This window comes from Crinia signifera, chromosome 3, assembly GCF_055691185.1.
Source record: "Crinia signifera chromosome 3, ASM5569118v1, whole genome shotgun sequence".
NCBI lineage: Eukaryota > Metazoa > Chordata > Amphibia > Anura > Myobatrachidae > Crinia > Crinia signifera.
Window position 1 is genome coordinate 78,310,189 of NC_139219.1, and position 23,739 is coordinate 78,333,927.

The 23,739-nt window shown below is 44.3% G+C and overlaps 1 protein-coding gene across 3 annotated transcripts in view; it reads left to right on the forward strand.

Moving 5' to 3' along the window:
* The window catches only part of GPATCH11 (G-patch domain containing 11), a 71,080-nt gene that overhangs the window by 33,117 nt on the left and 14,224 nt on the right, over positions 1 to 23,739 (forward strand). For all 3 annotated transcript variants that reach the window (XM_083176097.1, XM_083176099.1, XM_083176100.1), the window contains one exon: positions 20,257 to 20,377. In XM_083176097.1, the coding sequence (XP_083032223.1) occupies positions 20,257 to 20,377 (121 nt within the window). The remainder of the gene's footprint in view (positions 1 to 20,256; positions 20,378 to 23,739) is intronic.

Consider the following 23,739-nt stretch of genomic DNA (forward strand, 5'->3'; position numbering starts at 1 on the left):
TTCTAAAGGACTCAGCATATCATAATCTATATAAAGTCACGGGTGTGTTACAGGTAGTAAGGTTGCTAGGCAGGTGGCCCAGTAGCATTAGACAATAATTCCCTATGAATAAATCATTCACTATTATCAAAGATTTTAAAAAATTGGGTATGCACAGAAGTTTCCAAGGTTTCAATGAAAAGCCCCCATTTCTTATAAAAAGTAAGTACCCCTTTCTCTATGTTGATGGTAGCCGTCTTCCTATCAAAGTATAACAATTGTAATAATTCCTCTTCAACTCCATGATAGAGAAGGAAGTTTTGGACAGCCAGTGAGATGAGATAAGTTTGCGTGCCACTGTGACTATGATTGTCAACAAAGGAATGAGAAGTCTGGGGGTAGGGCCTAGGTCCCAATCAGAAAAGTTTGTGAACATGCATGCTATTGGGTTGGGTGGTACATTTAGCGAGAGGGTAGTTAATATACATAATAAGTTTGTTCCAAAACCTTTTTTATGTGACCACATTCCCAAAAGCAATGCATGTAGGACGCTGAGGCACAGTTACATTTGGGACAAGAACCTGAATTGTTAAGGTTAAAGTGAGCATACCGGGCAAGTGATATGAATGCCCTTTGAAGGGTACGGAAGTGAACTTCCTGGAGTGGAGGATTTTCATGGTGTTCTCATAGTGGCGGCTTAGGGAGTCTGATGATGGTAATGAGGGTAAGTCTGTAAGCCACTGTTTGTAAAGGCCCTCCCAGTGAATAGCCTATGGAATATTAGTTAGCAGTGGGTATATGTGTTTAAGTTGATAAACCATTTTGTCGCACATGGACAGAGGGTGCATGAGAGGGTCTGAAATAGAAAGGGAGAAAGGGGAGAGTTCGTGGGAGTGTGTGTGGTGATGGAGGTAAGGTAATGTCTAGTTTGTAGGTACATATAAAAATGTGATTGAGGGGGGGCGTGGCTATGGTGGCCATGTGAGCGGACCTATCCTTCAGCTGCTCCCCGCTTCAATTATCCTATATAAATATCCTGCAGCCGCCCCGGCATACCTACCTACATGGGATGGTGGGGGAGCGTCCCTGGCACACTTTTGGAGGCTTAGATCCGGGATTTGGCTGTCCATCTCTGCATAATTAGACCTGCGGTGGATTGGAGCTGTGGAGAGGGTCGCGTGACGGCGCCATCTTGCTGCAGCTGTCCTGCACGATCCTGCAATACGGAGCTCTGTTAAGTCCCGCTCCTGACCGCACGGCTACTTATAAAATCTCCGGTGCTGTCGCCGCTCTGCTGTTGATATCCTGTGCTGTGGTCATCCCCTGCTATTCGGCGCCAGACACAGCCACGCTGTCTGTTGCTGGCTTGGGGAAGTGACCGCGGACATTTTGCCTCGTGGGACTGTGTCATCTATCCTCTACTGTGGACCCAGGCCTATTGATCCCTCTCCTACACATTATAGGATACTGTGAGTGAGTTACCCTGTTTTGCTTTCCACTATAGGAGGTGTGCTAGCCGCCTCCCCAGCTTCTTTCCTGTATAGCTATATCGGGAAGTTGGAATCTATATTACACACTGGGTAAGATGGGTGACTCGCTACAACAGATCCTGGATGCCATTAAGGCCTCAGACTCGGCTTCTCGCTAAAATCTCGGGTTTGTGCAAAGATACTGCCCTTCCTCCTGTTCCCTATGTCGTGCCCGAAATAACACCTGGGACCACACATCTTGAGATTTGTATGATTGTACCCTCTATGGCTTCTCTATCTTTATTTTTCCACGGTATGCGTCCTAAGAAACTTGAACCTTCAATCAAGCCCCTGAGGGATGACCTCTTTTTCTGCTTTGACCTCATAGCTAAATACCCAGATATGGTCTACTGCTGCTCTACACTTCGTATACCATCTTGGCCCTATTGCTTTGCCTATTTTGGGTTGTCTTCTCTGGAAGTACAGTTTGCTAAAATCTTTTATACACCTGGTCGCATGGAAAAATGGCCGGACTAATAATCTCTACTGCATTGACATTGCTGACCTCCCTTAAGTCGACATGTACCCTTTTCTCACAGTTAACGCTTATGGTTGTCATTAATTATTATCCTGCTCTCTATATATTATAATGATGTATGCATATTCTGTTTCTGGGAGGATGGTCGTTTCTATGTGCCGAGGTGGCTGCTGTTATTATTATTATTATTTTTTCACGTTACTATTTCCTCCTGTTTTTACATTGATAACCTTAATGCTAAGGTGGGTGGGTTATGAGGGGTAAGTTAGGTGTGGGTAAGAGGGCTAATTAGGTGGTTTAGGACCACCATTGGCTATTACCACTAATTTACTACCCTTTTTGGGGGGAGGGAGGGAGGGGATGGTAGTTTAGGTTAGCATGGGGTAGTAATAGTGCTAGGGGGGTGCGTTTGGGATCCAGGTACGCCTTAGTTTGGGTTGGGTTGTACAGGGTGGGGGGTTATGTGGGTGGGTTGTTTTGGGCTTTTGGGGGGTACTTTTGAGTTATACTTCCCATTTCCCCATTTAGACCAGTTGTTCGACTTCATACTATTCTCTTCTCAAAGGTTAGTGTCATCTCTAATTTGGGTACCACAACAACAGACTGCACTCCTTTATCTATACTTCTGATGTCTTGCTTATGGGGGTGGGTTGGATGGTCCCGGGTGGCGCCTCCGGTTCTGTCCAGTCCGCAGGCATCACAATATATAATGTGGTTTTGTTACTACCGTTAATATACTTATATATACCATTGTATATGCACCATATGATTACTACTCTTAAATGTATGATGCTTGTCAACTGTGTCTATTGTACTTTATATTCATATAAGAGGGAAGCAAGTTTTGTGTTTGTATTTAAAACTATTAATAAAAATTACTGAATTAAAAAAAAAAATGTGATTGAGGTAGATAAAATTTGTCTCTAAAGGTGGCCATACACACGAAGATTTATCTGCAGATCTGTCTGGTTGGAACAAAAACATGGTTATGGATGAGAGCAAATGACTGTTGACCATTTGCTTGGAAATTCTGGAAAACTGATAAACTGTCACTCATCCATAACCATGTTTTTGTTCCAACCAGCCAGATCTGCAGATAAATCTTACTAGTGTATGGGCACCTTTAGAGTCTGAAAGCATAGCAGCTGGCCACCAGGGTCAAAAACTTTGAATGAGTCTGTGAGGCCTTTGTCACGCCACTTGTAAAAGTGTATATTTGTAATGGGGGGGGGCTGGGTTACCCCACAAAGTGATACGTGTAGTGGAGAGATGATTACGTTTGAGTTTCCTATGTACAGCGAGCCATGCCCAATATAGATCACGAAACAATGGGTTATGCATAATGTAAGGAGGTATGTCTTTGGGTTTGGAGTGTAGGAGTGTGCCTTGGAAGAAAGGATGGAAGAGGGCCTTGTCAAGCGTATTATCCGTGAATGAGCTCTTGTCATATAGCCAATCAACAGCACTTCAAATCAGAATTGAGTAACCATAGGCAGTTAAGTCGGGCAAACCAATACCACTGGATTTCTTGGGGACCATCAATTTGGATAATGTTATTTTAGTTTAGTTATTCTCCAAATTTCTTTGGAACGATAAACAATGTAATTTACCTATGTCAGTTTTAGTCAAACCCAGCGGCAGCATTTGCATGAGATAGAATATTTTGGGAAAGACTATACTCTCAACAACAGCCACCCTACCGAGTAAGGACAGAGGGAGGGATTTCCAGTTATCAAGTTTAGTAGCAATTTTGGAGATGGAGGGAGTGTAGTTAGATATTTTGGTACTTATGTAGTATCTGGGCTGCCGATTTTTTGATTGTATGCCTTAAGTTAAGGCATACAATCAGATGCGATGCGATGCGATGACCCGATTTTTCCATAGGATTCAATGTTAAAATGGACTGAGTCCATTTTAACATGGAATTCAATGGGAAAAAGGGGTCCTTTTCATACCCCTACTATCCAAGTGGGCATGGAGTTGGATATAAACCTGTGGCGAGCGTAGCGAGCCACCGAGCCCGAAGCGTGGCGAGCGAAGCGAGCCCCGCGAGGGGACGGTATTCTGTGTCCCCTCGCGGGGCTCGCTGCGCTCGCCACGCTTCGGGCTCGGTGGCTCGCTACGCTCGCCACAGGTTTATATCCAACTCCATGCCCACTTGGATAGTAGGGGTATGAAAAGGACCCCTTTTTCCCATTGAATTCCATGTTAAAATGGACTCAGTCCATTTTAACATTGAATCCTATGGAAAAATCGGGTCCATCGCATCGCATCGCATCGCATCGCATGCGATTTGGTCGGGTGCGATGCGATGGACCCGATTTCAAAATCGGCAGCCCAGTTACTACATAAGTACCGATATTTTGTTAAGATCAGCAGTTACAGATTGAGCCAGCTCCATCTTTGCAGTGGATGGTGATTCTGCCGCCAGCGGCCGGCTACCGCCAGAGGTGCGCGAGACGCTCGCTCGCCCCGTGGCAACGGAGCTTGGCGGGGGTCCCCGCTGCCTCCCGCACCATCGCCACCGGTCCCCCTCACCGCCCCAACCGGGTGGTGAGGCCAATGCCATGTAGGGATGTAGAACCCATTCACTATACCCCCAATTTCTCAATAAATATATAAAGGTACAAAAATTGTGTGAAATGGGAATGTAATTTTAATAAATATGATTTAGGGCCGTCTGGTGATTATCATGCTGCCATGATGATGGGCCTGTTTTTATGTGTAGGCCTGGAGCTGCAGCTCCATCTGGCCCATTATTAATCTAGCCCTGAAGATTTAAATCTCTTTTTCTCTTTCGTCCAGTCCGGTGACACAGCTTCACGATGGGATGTAGGAGGGTCCGCAGGAGCCAGGCACCTATGCTTCTAATTCTTTGGGAGCAGGCTCCTCCCTACTGCATCCCATAATGCTCCAGTTAGTTTTAGGTGCCCACAGGAGTGGGTGCTATGCTGTGCAGCTGCGCTGCAGCTGCGTTTTTTCTTTGGATTTTTTTCAGATTAGTTAGGATTTTTATTAATGCACTAGCTAGAGCAGGTTTGCCAGTGTGTCGCTTCTCACAGAAGTGTACACACACTGAGAGCGCAGCAGAGGCTGACAGAAGTGCGTCCTGTCAGCTCTCTGTGTGCAGAGGGACACCTTTTTATTCCCTCTGCACAGCTCTTAGTCTCTTTAGGATAGAGACTTTCCTGGGCCCCGGGGGTGTCCTAACCGGCTCCTTGCTGAAGGGGATCGTGGGGGACGCCATCTTGAAGGGTTTAGGGACGGAAATCCCGCCAGGGAAGTGAAGTCCCTTACAGGAGTCCGGCGCTGCTGGACAACTCCATTGTGGTCCCACTGAGGGAGGTGCAAGGAGGTGAGAGAGACAACTGCGGGAGCAGCCGAGGGGGGAGAAATGCACCAGATGGGCTGGTCTCCCTGCTGAGGCAGAGACTTGGTCTCTTCCTGCTCTGTGTTAGGCGCCTTTTTCACCGTGCTGTGGAGCTGACAGGGTGATTTTACACAGACTCCAGTCTCTTCACAGAAGCGCTTCCCTCGCTGATCGCTGACAGGATTACCAGCTCATATAAGTACTCTGATACATTGCTCTGTGCGGTGCCTGTTCATTTTGCATTGTGTTATATACATGGCTGAGGGTTTTACTTCTGCTGCTGTGGAGGAGGGAGCGCTGGACATGTTTAGTTACTGTAAAAAATGTGTGATGCTAAATTTACATGTGAACATGAGGATCAGGGGGATTTATGCCGGCCTGTGAAGCTGTTCCCTGTGGGTCACGCACCCCCAGACCAGAGATAGCTGAACCTGCATGGGCTTTGGCTCTGGGCAGATCTATGAATGCTCTTACTGAGGCTTTGAATAGGCAGAAGGATTCTTTGATAGGATCTCCTGGCCATTTTACATCGTCTCAGGTGTCTGGGGGATCACTTACCCCGGCTCAGGGGGACCCCATTTTGCTGCAGGCTATGCAGGATACTGCTCAGGGAGTTCATAAAATGACTGCCCTGATGGAGCAGTTTACAAAATCCTCTGATGAGAGTGTGCTTAGGCACCCTGGGTCTACACCACCTATTATTGAGGATTTGGATGATGATGATGATGGTGGGTGTTATGAGAACTGGAGTTGGGACATGAGTGATGAAGCTGAGGCTTTAACTTCAGGCATTGAGGATTTGATTGTGGCTGTTAAGTAGACCTTGAATCTTGCAGAGGAGGAAAAGACTCCTGTCTCTTGTGTGTTTAAAAAGAGTCACAGAGACCCTGTGTGTTTCCCCTCTGATGAGGGAATGTCCTCTCTTTTAAATAAAGCCGGAAAGACTCCTGATAAGAGATTGTTGATGGCAAAGAGGTATGCAAATATGTACCCTATGCCAGAGGAGCATACCAAATTATGGGAAAAAGCCCCATTAGTGGATGCATCAGTTGCTAGACTGTCTAAAGCCACTGCCTTGCCGGTCCACGGGGGTACTGCCTTTAAGGACCCGGTGGATAAAAAGGTGTAAGGCTGTTTGAAGGCTATTTTTGAAGGTGTGGGTTATACCTTGAGACCCATTATTGCGTCTGCTTGGGTCACAAAAGCCATGATTAAGTGGGTGGAGGAGCTGTCTGGGCTACTCCACCAAAATTCAGAGGCTTTTATTCTGGCAGAAAAATTGACATCTGCCGCAGAGTATGTGTGTGAGGCTGGTGAGGAAGGAGCTAAGATGGCGTCCAGAGTGTCTGTGACTTCAGTGTCTGCGAGAAGGGCTCTTTGGCTCAAGGCTTGGGAAGCTGATACTGAGTCTAAAAAGTTAGTGAGTTATTGTTTGGCTCGGAGCTGGAAGCCATTATCAAGCAGGCTACTGGGGGCAAGAGTACGTTTCTTCCCACCACTTCCAAAAGTTCAGGCTCCAAGTTGGGAGTTTTCAAGCCGTCCTTTCGGCCGCCATTTCGGGGCGGGGCGTCCAACAGAGGACAGTCCGGCCGTGGCAGATTTCAGGCCGGCAGAGGAAAGGTTTCCAGAGGCCGCTTTGGTGCCTTTACAAAAAAGCATGCAGCCAAAGGGGATGACAAGTCCTCTGCATGACGGGGCGGGGACTCCCCTTTCTGGGCTCAGAGTGGGGGGTCGCCTCCTACATTTTCGGGACAGGTGGAGAGAATCCATAGTGGATCCTTGGGTCCTTTCCATCATTTCTGAAGGTCACTATCGCACGGCAATTAATATCCTGCCTGCAGGATAAATCTATAATCGCCGGTCAGGGCCAGTGTTCTCTGATGAGATAGCTCAGCACACAGTTCTGACACATGTGTGTGCTGAGAGATCACTCAGCAAAATGTCCCTGTGTGTAGGCCCCTTTATTTAAAAGCCAGAGATATTTGCTTATCAAGATCCATTTAATTATAAATGCAAATATGATGAAAAACAATAATTTATTCATTTTATAAATTAAATAACAGCAGATTGATCTGTTGCTGTGGACAATCTGTTCTGTTGCACTAGTATTCATAAATGGCTTAATTCTCAGTCATTTCGGTGTATCTGCTAATGTGATGCTTGGGAATCGGGTGAAGCCAGACATACATATTTTCTTTACCTTGCCATTGCATGCAGTGCAAATGCTAGGATTTAGTTTCATTACCAGTGTCCGCATTAGAAGTGTAGCTAGGCTTTCTTTCACCCAGTGATCTATACAGGTATACAGACAATAGAAACCAGTAAACTGAGCGCCAGCCAACCATAACGTGTGAATTCCTGCGTCTGCCAGCTAAAATTTCCTGGCTGTGTGGTTATATAATACAGGCAATTATAAATCTGCCATATATCATGTTTATATAGACATGCTGGTCTCGACTGAACTGACTTCCAAATTAAGAAGGCTACGAAAACCACTTTTGAAGAGATTCCATTAATGAGCCATATCCTATAGATGCGCACGTCTCTCGTTGCCTCCTCTCTTCAGTATCTCTCATTTTTTCCCTCCATAACTCTTATTCACTTCCATACTTCTGACGGCCCTGTCCATAGCTCTCTGTGCACCTAACCTCTATAGCAGTGATTTTCAAACTTTTTACCTTGCGGCACACTAGATAAATTTTTAAAATTGCCAAGGCACACCATGAGATCCCCACAGGGCAAAACACTTTGCCCCCCCACAGGAAAAAAGCCAGACCTATTGACCCACATATAAAAAACAATCACACTGGTCCCTACAGGTAACAAAAATAAAACACTTTTGCCCTTTACATGAAAAGAAGAGACCAGTAAATAATAGTTGAACTGGTGGTGGCTGTATACTGGTTTGGTCATCTCTGGTGGCACACTTGAGAACAGCTCAAGGCTCACTAGTGTGCCACGGCACAGTGGTTGAAAAACACTGCTCGATGGCCTTCACTGTTCTTCCATAGAACTCACACTGCCCCTTCTACACCCCTCACTGCACCCTTACGCTGTCACTTCCCCCTCCATACCTCACTCTCAATGCACCCACATGTTCTCACTGTCCCTTCATAGCTCTCTACTGCAGCCTCCTCCATAGCGCCCTTTTAGTGCATGCTCTCTTTTTCCTGCTCCATATCTTTGTCATTTTCCATTCAGTTCCAGGCCCTGAGGGTCTAGTGTCATAACATGCTAATTTGGATAATTTTCTACTGCTCATAATTGTGGTCATGAAGTGATGAGTTTATATAGCTTTCCCTGACCGTTATTTCCAGAACAGCTGTCCTTATCCTAGACGTTCTAGATGTGTGCAGTCTGGTTCACAAGCACTGATTTCAGCAGCTACTCTATGGCTTGTCAGATTCAGAACAAACCTCACAGGCTATTAAAAAGTTGTGTTAAGTGCTTAAAATTAATGTCCCCTTATAGGAGACCTTGCTAAAATAGAATCTTTGTTTTTCTGATGTGACTGCTTTTTTATAAACTGAGTGGATGAATTATACTATTCCCACTGCCAGCATCTTGAATATCATTTTATCATCCTCTCTAAAGTTTCCTTTTGTGTAGAGCTCGCAAACCAAATTGTTCATGGCAGTCTAGTTCTTTACAGTTTTAACCCCTTCCCGACATATGACGTACATTTACGTCATATGTCGGTTGAGGGGGAATCAAGCCAGCTCACGGAGTGAGCTGGCTTGAAAGAGAGCAGGTAATGGCTGTATATTACAGCCAGGTCCCTGCTCTCACGGCCACGAGCGGCGAGTTCGCCGATCGTGGCCGTTTAACCCTTTAAGCACCGCGGGCAAAGCGACCGCAGTGCTTAAATAGCTGATCGGAGGGGGGGCGCCCCCCTCCGGCGCCGATCGGGGCCCCCCGCAGCGAGATCGGAGGGTGCCGATCGGTTGCCATGGTAGCCAGGGGTCTAATGTAGACCCCTGTGCTGGCCGTGTCTGCATACCTATCATATCCTGCCTGAGGCAGGATGTAATAGGAAGTGCATAAAATCACTACGTTCAGCCATAGAGCTCTATGGCTGAACCTAGTACAGGCGATCGCGCCCCCTAGTGGTCAAGTACACTAGGGGGCCTTGTAGTAAAAGTAAAAAAAAAAAAAAAATAAAGTTTAAAAATAAAAAATAAATAAAAAAATATTAAAAGTTCAAATCACCCCCCTTTCCCCATTTCCCAAATAAAAATAAATAAAAAATAAAAAAAATAAACATATTTGGTATCGCCGCGTTCCTAAAAGTCCGATCTATTAAAATATAACATTAGTTATCCCGCACGGTTAAAGGCGTAAACGGAAAATAATCCCCAACGCCAAAACTACGTTTTTTGGTCGCATCGCGTACCCAAAAAAAAATAACTAAAAGAGATCAGAAAGTCGCCCATATCCCATAATGGTATTAATTAAAAAGTACACTTCAGCCCGCAAAAAATGAGCCCTCACCCAGGTCCGTAGGTGGAAAAATAAAAAGGTTATAAGCCGCAGAACATGGCGACGCAACGCAAATTAGAAAAACCGTAAAAGTTGCGATTTTTTTTTTTTAGTGGTAAAACATAACAAAAACTATATAAGTTTGGCATCACCAGAATCGTAACGACCCATAGAATAAAGATAACCCATCATTTTAAACGAACTATGAACTCCAAAAAAAACGTAACCAGCGCAAAATTGTGCAATGGCGTTTTTTTTTTTTTTTACCCCACATTGAATTATTTCCTGATTCCCCAGAATATTATACGGCATAGTAAATGGTACCATTACAAAGTACAACTTGTCCCGCAAAAAAAAAGCCGTCATGTGTCTATATAGCCGGAAAATTAAAAAAGTTACGCTTATTTGAACGCAAGGAGGAAAAAAAAAAAAAAATTACCATAAAAGGCAATGTCGGGAAGGGGTTAAAATCTTTGAACACATATCTTTTCATATTCACTTTGTATAACTACGATCAATTGTGGCATTCTATATTTTTTGGAGAACATAAATAACACCCCTTTCCCTGTTGTTCTTACTGCAAACTTTTTATACATGGAGATGATAAAATCACATAATCCTCTCCGAATTCGTCATTTAGAATCTGCTCTCTGCAGTGCGCTTATTTTATGTGATATTTCCCAGGGCTGAAAGTTTGTAAATGTTGTTATGGATAAACCGATTGGAAATAGCAAAATTATTTTGTAGTGGACAATTTAATCCTATTTTGTACTTTCATGTGAAGTTCATTTCATGTATGATCTGTTTTGATGATAGAATATTACATTGCCATCCCATCTAGCTAGGTGGGTGCTGTTATCACTCTAATGCACACTACTGATGGTGTTAGCTGAGATTGAGATACCAATATGTAAATTATTTAAATATCACTGCGCTAGATAAATATACAGAATGGTGTATAAAGATCTCCCACATTTTGAAGGGGCATGCAAAATGAACAAAGCTATCTAGAAAAAAATGATTATTATTTTAAAAGTACATAAATTATTATTATTATTTTTTTTTTTAAAGTTTCAAAAATGATATCAGACAAATGGTGTCCATCCTTGGCAACACTTTGCTGAATTCGTCTTCAGAAGTTCTCCTTGGCTTCAGTTTTCTGTTGCTTGAAGTTTAGAAATCCAAAGCAAAATCATTTTTCCGATGGGGTACAGAAGCATTTGGACCGACCGCGAACCGTGTACGGAACACACTCTGCATCGCTATTACAGAACGGTTGTTTTCATAATAGGCTTGAACAACAAAGCCACAATGTTCACCGGTCCAAATCACGATGGGTACTGAAAATGATCGAACCTTTGGTGAGACGTCTTCAGCTACCCTGCATATTCAAGACCTGCAACTTCATACCTGTCTGTTACCCTACTCTGCTTGGCGGTGTGCTAGCCACCATCACCACTGAAGTGGTTGCTTGGTCCTGTTATTGTGCTGGACATCTCCTGTGTATTATCCACATACATCATGCCTCACAACTTATACCATCTCCTTGAAGCTATCCAGGCCTCTACTCAAAGGCTGCTTAATATGTTCTTTAGAACTTACAGTGGATACCTCTCCCTCCTCTTACACACCTGTGGCAGAGTTTAAGACAAATATACATACAGTATGTCTTGCGAGCCATCCATTCTTAAATTACCATTAGTTGATTCTATCCTGGACAGGCCCCTGTCAGCGACCCTGCCTAACGATACAGATTCTAGTTACTATATATTTAAATACTGTAAAGACATTGCGGACTGTTCAAAGTCTAATTCTGTTCTCTTGATGGATGCCATAGAATTTGATAGTTATGTCTATGGTATGGTACAGCTCTTATTTATGTTTTGGAGGGCCCTGGAGCGAAATTGGTACCTTGTCCATCTTCGGACGGGATGTGGAGAGCTGACCGGACTGACCATGTTAAACTTTTTCTTTATAACACTACCATTTCCCACCACGTTTATTATTCGCTATTCCCCTATACATGTTGGTGTGAATCTATAACTCCTGTGTATCTCTACATTCTTAATTGCCTGCTTGCAGCTACATAACCATATCTCCTGTTTGAGTTTCCACTTTTTTCTACCTGTTTATTGTTGCAATGTCATTTATCCTGCTTGTTCTTGAGATATGATTATGATCCTACTATAGAGGGAAGCTGCTTTAATTAATATTTTGTGGGAGAGCTAGGCATATCCTAGCTAAAGGTGGCCATACACACGCAGATTTATCTTCAGATCTGGCTGGTTGGAACAAAAACATGGTTATGGATGAGAGCAAATAGAAGTTGACCATTTGCTTGGAAATGCTGGAAAACTGACAAACTGTCACTCATCCATAACCATGTTTTTGTTCCAACCAGCCAGATCTGAAGATAAATCTTACTAGTGTATGGGCACCTTTTAGAGTCATTAGATTTTGCCTCACATAAGGGTGGGGGACGGCTGGGTTTAGTTAGGTCTTCTAGATAGTGTGGTAGGTATATAGTAAGGTATAAGGATCCAAGTATGCATGTGTGGGGGATAGGTTATACAGGGTGCAGGGGTTTCCAGGGAGGTTTGCTTTGGGATTTTCTTTTCTATTAAGTTTGTTATATCTTTTTTTTTTTTTTTTTTTTTAACATGGGCACATATATAGTTATTAAGGCTATAGTTGGCTATGGCAGGAATTGATCTGAGATTGATTTTCTCATTCATTCAGATATATATGTCTCCTATTCCCCGTATGGCGCCTACGGGAACCTGTGAAGCAATACCTTTACTTTATGAATACTATCATCCTTATGTTTATGTTGTTTCTTCTTAGTATACTTTCTTTCATTCTACTATACAATTGTAATAATACTCCTGATATGTACCAACTCTGCCTACCACGATATGATTGAGTACCTTGCGGTGCAATGTATACAGTTGTATACCTTTTGATGTTTGTTAGTGTATATGCAAAAATCAATAAAAATTATTGAATTAAAAAAAAAAAAATGATCGAGCCTAACCTACCGAATGAGACAAGCCTGGGAAAAGGATGAGGTACTTATGTAGTATCTGGGCTGCCGATTTTTTGATTGTATGCCTTAAGTTAAGGCATACAATCAGATGCGATGCGATGCGATGACCCGATTTTTCCATAGGATTCAATGTTAAAATGGACTGAGTCCATTTTAACATGGAATTCAATGGGAAAAAGGGGTCCTTTTCATACCCCTACTATCCAAGTGGGCATGGAGTTGGATATAAACCTGTGGCGAGCGTAGCGAGCCACCGAGCCCGAAGCGTGGCGAGCGAAGCGAGCCCCGCGAGGGGACGGTATTCTGCGTCCCCTCGCGGGGCTCGCTACGCTCGCCACGCTTCGGGCTCGGTGGCTCGCTACGCTCGCCACAGGTTTATATCCAACTCCATGCCCACTTGGATAGTAGGGGTATGAAAAGGACCCCTTTTTCCCATTGAATTCCATGTTAAAATGGTCCATTTTAACATTGAATCCTATGGAAAAATCGGGTCCATCGCATCGCATCGCATCGCATGCGATATGGTCGGGTGCGATGCGATGCGATGGACCCGATTTCAAAATCGGCAGCCCAGTTACTACATAAGTACCAAGGATGACATGGGTCTAAATTGACATGGGAAAAGGTCGACATGGTTCTAGGTCGAAAGGTCATTAGTTCGACAGTGTCGACAGTCAAAATGTTGACATGGGTTTTTTTCACTGTTTTTTTTACCTGAATGTCAACACAGTCGACATGGACACAGTTTAAAGTGCACCGCATCGCTCGCAATGCTTTGGGCATGGTGCCTCGTTATGCTCGGCATACTATTTTATTCTCCCACCACGCCCTAGTGGATGGTAGGGTATGAAATACCGCCTGTCGGCTCAAAAAACAGTGAAAAACCCCATGTTAACTTTTTGACTGTCGACCTAATGAGCTTTCACCATAGAACCATGTCGACCTTTTCCCATGTCGACCTAATGGTGTTGACCTAATGACTGTCGACCATGCTGTAGACCTAATGACCGCATACCATAAAAAGAGCAGCACAATTTAATTGGTATTGGAATAAATAATGAGCGCTACACTATTGCTTCGAGTTGTGAGTTTGTGGAATTGCAGATGAATACTTGTGCTCTTCATGCCTCTAAGAATCTTCCGTAGGCAGTTTGGGGTGTGGCTGGTAGATGTCAGGTGACGAAACGTCCCGACAGTCGGAATCCGGGGCCGTTTTCGTTTTCCTTGACTGTAAATTGACAGCCGAAATTCAATGTTTTGTCTGTCGAGTGTCGGAAAATCAGAGGATTGGCAAAAATGACTACGGATTGTGAGAAAAATGGCAAACTCAACAATATGCTGCCTTTTCCAACAAACCAGATCCCATTTTTTTCATCTGGCACCCTGCAATGCTGTTGTTAATGGCAGCTTTGAATAGATGATTGCTGATTTCCCCCAGGTGTGACTAGAGTCTGAGAAATTAGAAATGACATTGACATCATATGGATGTAAAATAGCTGGTAATTAAAGTGCAACACAAAAAGGTTATTACAAAAGCATTTCAGGTTGAGTATCCCTTATCCAAATATCCATTATCCAAATTATTCCGAAAACCATAGTCTCCAAAATGTACTTTTATTTTTCTAAAAACCTACTGGGGATATCTGGCTTAACTGGGGAAATTATATGTAACCGGCACTAAACCGGTGCAAGGACATGATTGCTTGGCATTCGGATTCAGCGTCTGAGATTGTACACAAACTTTTTGTTTCATATTTTAAAACCTTGTTTCATGCACAAATAAAATATATATGTGTGTGTGTGTATTTCATGCGTTTGGTGTGCTTATACGACATACATGCAAGTTACCTCATTCAAATATAATAATATTCCAAAATACGAAATAATCCATTATACAAGATTCTGCTGGCCCTGAGCAGTTTGGGTAAGGGATATGTACTGTGCAAAATCATACAGTGACTTCTTACTGCTTAGTATAAGGCACAGACAAAACTTTGTCGGCCCCATAGCAACATTATGAAGGGTCCTCTGGGGCAGATGTTATAAACCTGATGAAGAGATAAAGTGGAAGGTGATAATGTGCCAGAAGAGAATGGTGACTGTGGGAAATAGTGGGTGACAGGAAAGAGTGAAAGGGAAATGCAGTAAGTGAGAGGTGCAAGCAGAGGGTAATGCTTTGGAGAGACAAAGAGTGATGGGAAGATTGTGATGTAAAGGCATAGGCAGACAGTGACCGTGAGAGCAGGGAGTGAGTGATGCCAAATATGTCCACCACCTCCCAAACAAAACCAAAACGGTACTTGTGTATTTTGGTGGTGCCCATCGCATGCCATAAGGCATGCAATGCGACGCGATATCGCACAATGGCATACAATTTTAAAATTGTCTGATATTGTACATGGCATACAATGCGATGCGATTAAACATTGTATAAGCACCCTAACGGGTGCTTACAATGTGAAATGCACCCCCACGCCACCCCCCCACTATAAACGTGAACCCGAAGCGTGGCGAGCGTAGCGGTACGCGTCCTCCGACCTTTTCATACCCTCACTATCCACGTCGGCGTGGAGTTGAGAATAGAAAGTTTGGCGAGCCGACGCGGACACCTGTGAAGCCCGCGAGGGGACGCGGATACCTGCTGCGCTCGCCACGCTTCGGGCTCGCCACACTTTCTATTCTCAACTCCACGACGACGTGGATAGTGGGGGTATGAAAAGGTCGGAGGACGCGTACCGCCGCCCCTCGTGGGCTCGCTGCGCTCCCCACGCTTCGGGTTCACGTTTATAGTGGGGGGGTGGCGTGGGGGTGCATTTCACATTGTAAGCACCCATTAGGGTGCTTAAAAGCACCCTTTATGGTGCTTATACGTTCTTTCATCGCATAGGGGGCAAACATCGCGTTGCATCGCATGCCATGCGATGAAAACATCGCGCGATGCACATCGGGGGCGCCGCTATAATACACAAGTACCACCAAAACTTCAAAATGCAGTCCCAATGTTCTTACAAGTGGCCATAAATAGGCTATATTCCTCAGCCCAGGTAACAAGTACCAATACTAAGTACACCCCCTTCCTGGCTCTGGCAGCCATGTTCTGCTCTTACGTCTGATAACAACTACATCTCTCACCCACTTGCATGATGATTGTCAGGGCCATATGGACCTTCCCTGCCTGCTGCCTTTTTCAGTGCAACATCCAAATCAAGGTACTATGGCACGGTCTCACCAATGTACAGGAGCTGATCCAGAATCACATTAGTAAAAAAAAAAAATGTGTTTGCGTGCTGTATGTGTGGCTCCACACATACAGCACGCAAACACATTGGAAGCTTATGTTTCTATACTTCTCCACATTTAAAGCCTGCTGCCCGTTCAAGAAGAAGAGACCGACACACCGTCACCCCGCTCTCCATCCCGGACCCCGCTAAGAATTTCATCTACCAAGTCGGGAAGCTACGGGACGCGCTGACACGCTGCAGCAGTGGAGCTCACTCAGACGCGGCTTTTCCATTCTGCCGCCCGCTCCTTCCGTGCTGCAGCCTGCACGTCAACGCTCAGGTAGAGGTAGGGACAGTTATACAGGTCTCCCTGAACGGACTTTCATCAAACTCCTGCAAAGGAGCTGTGAAACATTTTTTCATTAATCCCCTCTTTTCTTTACAGGTGCCGTTTTGTAATCTTTCTCCCTTTATACTATATTGCTTTTTCTCTTTCCCTTTACCTATTTTGCCCGTACTGCACCAGCGCTCATTTTTTTCCTTATTTCGACAGGAGAAAAGGGGGATTTTTTTCTCCCTTTTCTCAAACCCATTGAGCTGCTCATTAATTAGCGCAAGTGACCCGCACCTCCTTCAGAGGTAGCTGTGTTTCTTCCTGATTGGGTTTTCTGCCGTGCGTCCCCCCTCCTGAACTGTTTGGCACTAGCATCCAGCACCCTCGCTTAAATGTATCTAATTCGCATTGCTATGCAAATAAGTTGCACAAGCAGACTATGCTGATTAGGAAAACACTGTAGCGTAGAGTTTGTATGCAAATCTGACCACGGTTGCACACAGAATATAGGCATGCAATTTTTGGCAGCAGAAGATGTTGTGATCTTTTTTACATCTCTTTGCATATAAGACATATTTTTATGGAAAAGGATGCCCAATGAAACAATCAGCATTCACATGGCGTTACTAGAAGGGCTGTTTTAATGGGTACTTGTGTAGTGTCACGGCGCCACTGTCAGCGTAGTGTCCTTGTCAGCATCAGCCTCGTGTTCCCGCAGCCAGTGTAGTGAGCATCAGAGTTGTGTTTCCGTAGTCGGCTTGTGGCTGAGACCGTGTGTACATTTGCGCCTAACCGGAGCTTCCTCAGTTAGCATAGTCAGTCAGCTTTAGCAGTTAGCATAGTCAGTCAGCGCTTATTACATTGTGTGGGAACCATTGACCATTTTTAACCTGCCTGACATGACAGGTGTGAATGTGTTCCGTGTAACACAGTGAGCCACCGAGCCCGAAGCGTGGTGAGCGGACGCGGAAAACGAGCCCAAAGTGTGGCGAGTGGACACGGATTACTTGACGTGTATTCTGCGTCCCCTCGCGAGGCTCACCATGCTTTGGGCTCGTTTTACGCTACGCTCGCTGCGCTTCGGGCTCGGTGGTTCGCTCGCCACACCTTATAAAATCAACTCCACGCCGATGTGGATAGTGGGGGTATGAACAGGTCAGGAGGACGCGTACCGCTTCCCCTCACGGGGCTCGCTGTGCTCGCCACGCTTCAGACTAACGTGGATAGTAGGGGTTTGAAATGGAGCATTTGCCAGTGTGTAACATGGAGCACTGGCAAATGCATCCTTTATTGTGGATGAGACGCACTTGTGCCCGCACCCCCCCTTTGTGCATGAGAAGCATGTGCTACTGAACCCCTAACCCTAACCGTCTCCCTGAAGCGGACACGGGCAGGGTTGCCATACACTGGCCAACGAATTACTGAGACGCACTTACATATGAGACGCTTGTACGTCTCAGGCAGATGGAGCGCCTCTCCGACGGCGTCCGCCACCGGAAAATGTATAAACCAAAAATCCATTTAAAATAGTTAATAGCTGTTCTGTTGTCTTGTAAACTGCCCGGTTAGGTAATGAGCTCTCTGTTACTACATGTTGCTCAGAGCACCTGTATTATGGCCTTCCATTTCTCCATCACAACCTCTGCTGCATAGATTTACTGATACAGGTTGAATATCCCTTATTTGTATCTGTTATCCAAATTATGCTTGAAGCATTACTGGGGATATCTGTAACTGGAACTACTGGGACATGATATGTAACTGGCACTACTGCGGACATGATATGTAACTGGTACTACTGGGACATAATATATAACTGGCACTACTGGAGCATGAAATGTAACTGGTACTACTGGGGATATCTGTAGCTGGTACTACTGGGACATGATATGTAACTGGCACTACTGGGACATGATATGTAACTGGCACTACTGCGGACATAATATGTAACTGGGACATGATATATAACTGGCACTACTGGGGATATCTGTAACTGGTACTACTGCGGACATGATATGTAACTGGGACATGATATATAACTGGCACTACTGGGGATATCTGTAACTGGTACTACTGGGACATGATATGTATCTGGCACTACTGGGACATGATATATAACTGCCACTACTGGGGATATATGTAACTGGCACTACTGGGACATGATATGTAACTGGCACTACGGGGACATGATATGTAGCTGGCACTACTGGGGACATGATATGTAGCTGGCACTACTGGGCTGATATCTGTAACTGGTACTACTGGGACATGATATATAACTGGCACTACTGGGACATGATATGTAACTGGCACTACTGCGGACATGATATGTAACTGGGACATGATATATAACTGGCACTACTGGGGATATCTGTAACTGGTACTACTGGGACATGATATGTATCTGGCACTACTGGGACATGATATATAACTGCCACTACTGGGGATATATGTAACTGGTACTACTGGGACATGATATATAACTGGCACTACTGGGACATGATATATAACTGGCACTACTGGGACATGATATGTAACTGGCACTACGGGGACATGATATGTAGCTGGCACTACTGGGGACATGATATGTAGCTGGCACTACTGGGCTGATATCTGTAACTGGTACTACTGGGACATGATATATAACTGGCACTACTGGGACATGATATGTAACTGGCACTACGGGGACATGATATGTAGCTGGCACTACTGGGGACATGATATGTAGCTGGCACTACTGGGCTGATATCTGTAACGAACTACTGGGGGCGTGATATGCAACTGGCAATACTGGTGTGATCTATAACTGGCACTACTGGGGGCATGAAATGTAACTAGCACTAAATGTGTGCAATAAAATGATTGCTTAGCATTCAAATTCACAAATTCAGTACCTGACATAGGGCCTGTATCATGAGTTTAAGGGCAGTATTCAGTGCTCCCGATTCACAGGGGTTTTTTTTTCGGCGAATCGGTCTGTTTTCACTCCTTGCTGTGAATCTTTTTCACTGAAAATCTGATTAACCCTATTGAATGTTCACTGTTCGCCGAAAGCTTCTCCGTTTCATGCTCGCTGCAATTCGCTGGTGTATTTCAATGGGGTTTTCACTGGGATTTGCCGAGAGTGTATTCAATGCTAGGATGGAGAACTGCTTTCAGCATGATTTTTGCCATGATTCACCATCTTTTTAAGGTGAACTGGAAAGTGATCTTTTAAAATAAAGGTTTTTTTTTTGGTGTAAAAACAGTAATTTTATTCTGCGAAGGGGCATGCTTGCAGCACATGAATATATATATTACATTTTTTTTTTTTTACACATTCGCCAGCAGGGGGCGGGGTGCCACTCATTAAATATTCACTGCACACTGGTCCCGCTCATTACATATGCACGACCCCCCCCCCCCATTCCGGCACAGGCAGTGAGGCTTCCATCTCCCTGCCTGCCGAGCCCCTGAGGTGTTCAATAGGGTGAACAGGATTCGCTGCACATCGTGAAAAACCTAATTGAATACTCCCCTAAGTGCAGGGTGGCATAGACTCAGGGTCTTCAGCTCTACAGTGATGCTGGGAGACACAACAGGTTCCTGTGATCTTGCAGGTCAAAGTCACCAGACCAGATATGCTTTATTATTAGTAAATGTGTATATTGTTTAAATGTTTTGAAAGTGCACACATTACAGTACAGTGTGATACTGGTATATACTGTAGATATCTGTATATTTGTGTGTATATAAACACACCACACATATAGCTAGATAAGATGGATATAGATATATATAATGTTAGCGTGACAACAACTTATTTTGCACTTACACACAGGACGTAGTGGTATTGGCCATGAAGAGATGAAGAAAAGGAAAGCAGAAGAAACATTAGAAAACTACAGGCGAAAAAGTCAGATGAGAAAACAGGCAGAAGAAAGGGCAGCCGATGACTTCAGGTATGTCCTTACACCGCCAACCATGTCATATGAAAAAGTATCTGAGAACTCTACCTTATACTCAGAGCCTGATCATGATCCCATGGCAGGATTCAGGTTAAGGCCCCCTTCTCCCTCTCCATAAAGACACTCTGTTTTTATAATAACCTCTTTGAGAGTATTAGTACGGAAGGTGTAATGGTTAGCATTACTGCCTCACAGCGCTGAGGTCATGGGTTCGATTCCTACCATGGCTCTAACTTTGCATAGCTTGTATTTGTGTGGGTTTCCTCCGGGGACTCCGGTTTCCTCCCACAATCCAAAAATATACTGGTAGGTTAATTGGTTCCCAACACAAATTAACCCTAGAATGTCTGTGTGTGCATGTATATGTGGTAGGGAATATAGATTTGTAAGCTCCATTGGGGCAGGGACTGATGTTAATGTTCAAATATTCTCTGTAAAGCGCTGCGGAATATGGGTGCGCTATATAAGAAACTGTTAATAAATAAATATTAAATAAAAAGGTAAACTGTGTAATATGTATTGAATAGCAATAATCAATGTATAAATTGTTCAATTTGATTGAACTGATGAAGTAATGTGTAGCACTCGGGTGGATGTGTGAAGCAGTGATAAGGGAGGAGAAGTGATAAAGTGCCTGGTACTTGATCACCGGCCAAGATGCTTCATACATCTACCCCTCAGTGAGAAATGAGATAAGCCTGTATACCTTAAATGCTGTAGAATATTGAATATGACTATGATTTATGCTGTGTAGCTATTTGGAGCTCTGAAGTGTCATCTGTAGGTTAAGCAGAGGTGCAGAGTAAATATTTGTTTTCAGACACCTCTTTTGCACCAAGTGTAGTCCAGAGTTCAGCTGTTTCCAGTAGCTAGCCTGAAGGCATTGGTAACTTACGCATGTGTAGGACCTGTTCTTATATGTGTGAACGGGTTCTGCAATGACTGACACAGATCAGCATCAGACTATAAGTGATTGACAGCTTGATTTTGTTTAGCGGACACAGTTCGGATCATTAATGCAGGCGTCAGTAATGCTGCAGTACGATATTAGTGCTATGCAGCAGTGAAAGCAACTCCAACCACATTTGAATTAGCCCCAGTAACATTAAGGTACAGGTTGAGTATTCATCATCCAAAATTATAATATATATATATATATATATATATATATATATATATATATATATATATATATATACACACACACAGTGGAAAAACAAAGGCACTCGGAGGCTTCTTGGATGAATCAAGGTGGACCAATTTAATCCATACAGTGCAAAAAAGCCTGTCTACGTTTCGGGGGTCAAGCCCCCGTCGTCAGGACAATAAGGCTGGTAAATGACCATTTAATGTCATTTACCAGCCTTATTGTCCTGACGACTGGATAATTGCAATAAAAACTGTATTCGTTGTTTAGTACTTTCGGGAGCGTACTCCCTTCCTCAGAACCTCCTACAGCTAAGGAAGGGAGTACGCTCCCGAAAGTACTAAACCAACGAATACAGTTTTTATTGCAATTATCCAGTCTCTGAGTGCCTTTCCTTCTGGAGTGGTATGGACTTGTTTTGTTATGGCACCAGAGCAGATGTCGATTTAGAGTGCCGGCATAATGCGAGAGAGATATATATATATATATATATATATATATATATATTTATATATATCTGGGCAGAAGCAATTTGCACACTACTGATAGTCACCAGGCGGGTGCTCGAAAAACCATATAAAAAGTTATAGCTGGGTAATTAGAGGCTGGCACACCATTGCGATAAAAAAGAAGCTTTTATATTGAAAAAAGTGAGAATAAATCCATTTTGCAGCGAAGGAAGAAAGGGATAATACAACCGTCCATAATCATGGGTGAAAAGGGTACATCACTGCAAACAGGTCTGACTGAGATTTGGGGAGGGGCGGCACTCACTTGTTAGAAAATATTTTTTTTCGAACAAGTGATTGCCGCCCCTCCCCAAATCTCTGCACATACGCACCTGTTGTGAGAGACAGGTGTACTGCGGCGGGCACCCCCCAATCTACCTGCACAAAGTTGGAGTGCCGCATCTATGCAATTGGATATATATATATTCTATACCTTATTTGTCTCCCGCTAACAGGGGGGGTCTTATAGAGTAGCAGCTTCTTTTGTGGCGCACCTGGGGTCATTGTTTTTCTGCATAAATATATATATATTATATTATATTTACCTGGTGCATAGGAGTTCCCTGTCCCCGGTCCCAATGATGCATTGTGTGGGAGATGTCATGATGTCACCAGCGCACCTACGGAAATGCATCATAGGGACTGGGAATGCCTCTGAAGATGGAGGCCATGGGATCAGGTGAGTATGAAAAACCTGTACAGGGGAGGGGGGGTGTAAAAAAACAAAACCGGTTTTTGGAATATTTTTGTTTGGATATACGGATGACGGATACTTAACCTGTACTAACATACAGATGGGTCACGGTCCATCTTTGCTGGGGATGGCGCTGGCGTCGCCAGCCGCTATCCCCCGCCAGCGCCATGGCGATCGTGAGAAGGGGGCGCGCGCGCACGAGAGGCGCGCGCGCCCCCTTCCGACGGCGCTTCCAAACATTTCCCCGGGTCCCCGCCGGCTTGCCGGCGGTAACCCGGGGTCCCCGCCGCCTGCCCGCATCCCCCCTAACCCCCCCCTAACCCCGTCCGTCTCCCTGAGGCGGAGACGGACAGGGTTTCCGCCACGCTAGCGACGGAGACTGAGACGCGCGTGCGCGTGAGACGCACGCGCGTCTCAGTCTCCTCGCTGGCGAGGCTGCTGGCGGGTCGCCAGCGCGTACGTTCTGGCGACCCGCCAGCAAGGATGTACAATGACCCATCTGTATAACTCTCAAGCACAGAGAGACTACAGTGCCTTTATTTTGCTATAAAAAAGTAAAAGTGCTGTAAACATATATTAAAACCTTTTAAAAAGAAAAATGGAGGTTCGAGGTTCGCTTATTTTTAGCATGTACTAAATAAGTTATAGCTAGTATCTAATTGTTTGGTATGGACAACACCACCAATTTTCATTTTTAGAAGTTATAGTCAATCTACCACATAAACCATGAAAAAATTAAGGATTCTGTACATAACCGATTTATATATGTATATTCCAAAAAATGAAACCATGAAGAAAATACTATGATCATTAAAATAAAACTAATCCATGCTTCTCAGAAGCATGGATATTATTATTATTTTTATTATCCTTTATTTATATTGCGCCACAAGGGATCCACAGCAATAAAGGACAAGTACAGGGTACAGAAACATTGCTGCATCAGCAGATGACACTGGAATAAGCATCAGGGTGGCAGATAATTGCAGGATTTGCAGGAAAGATG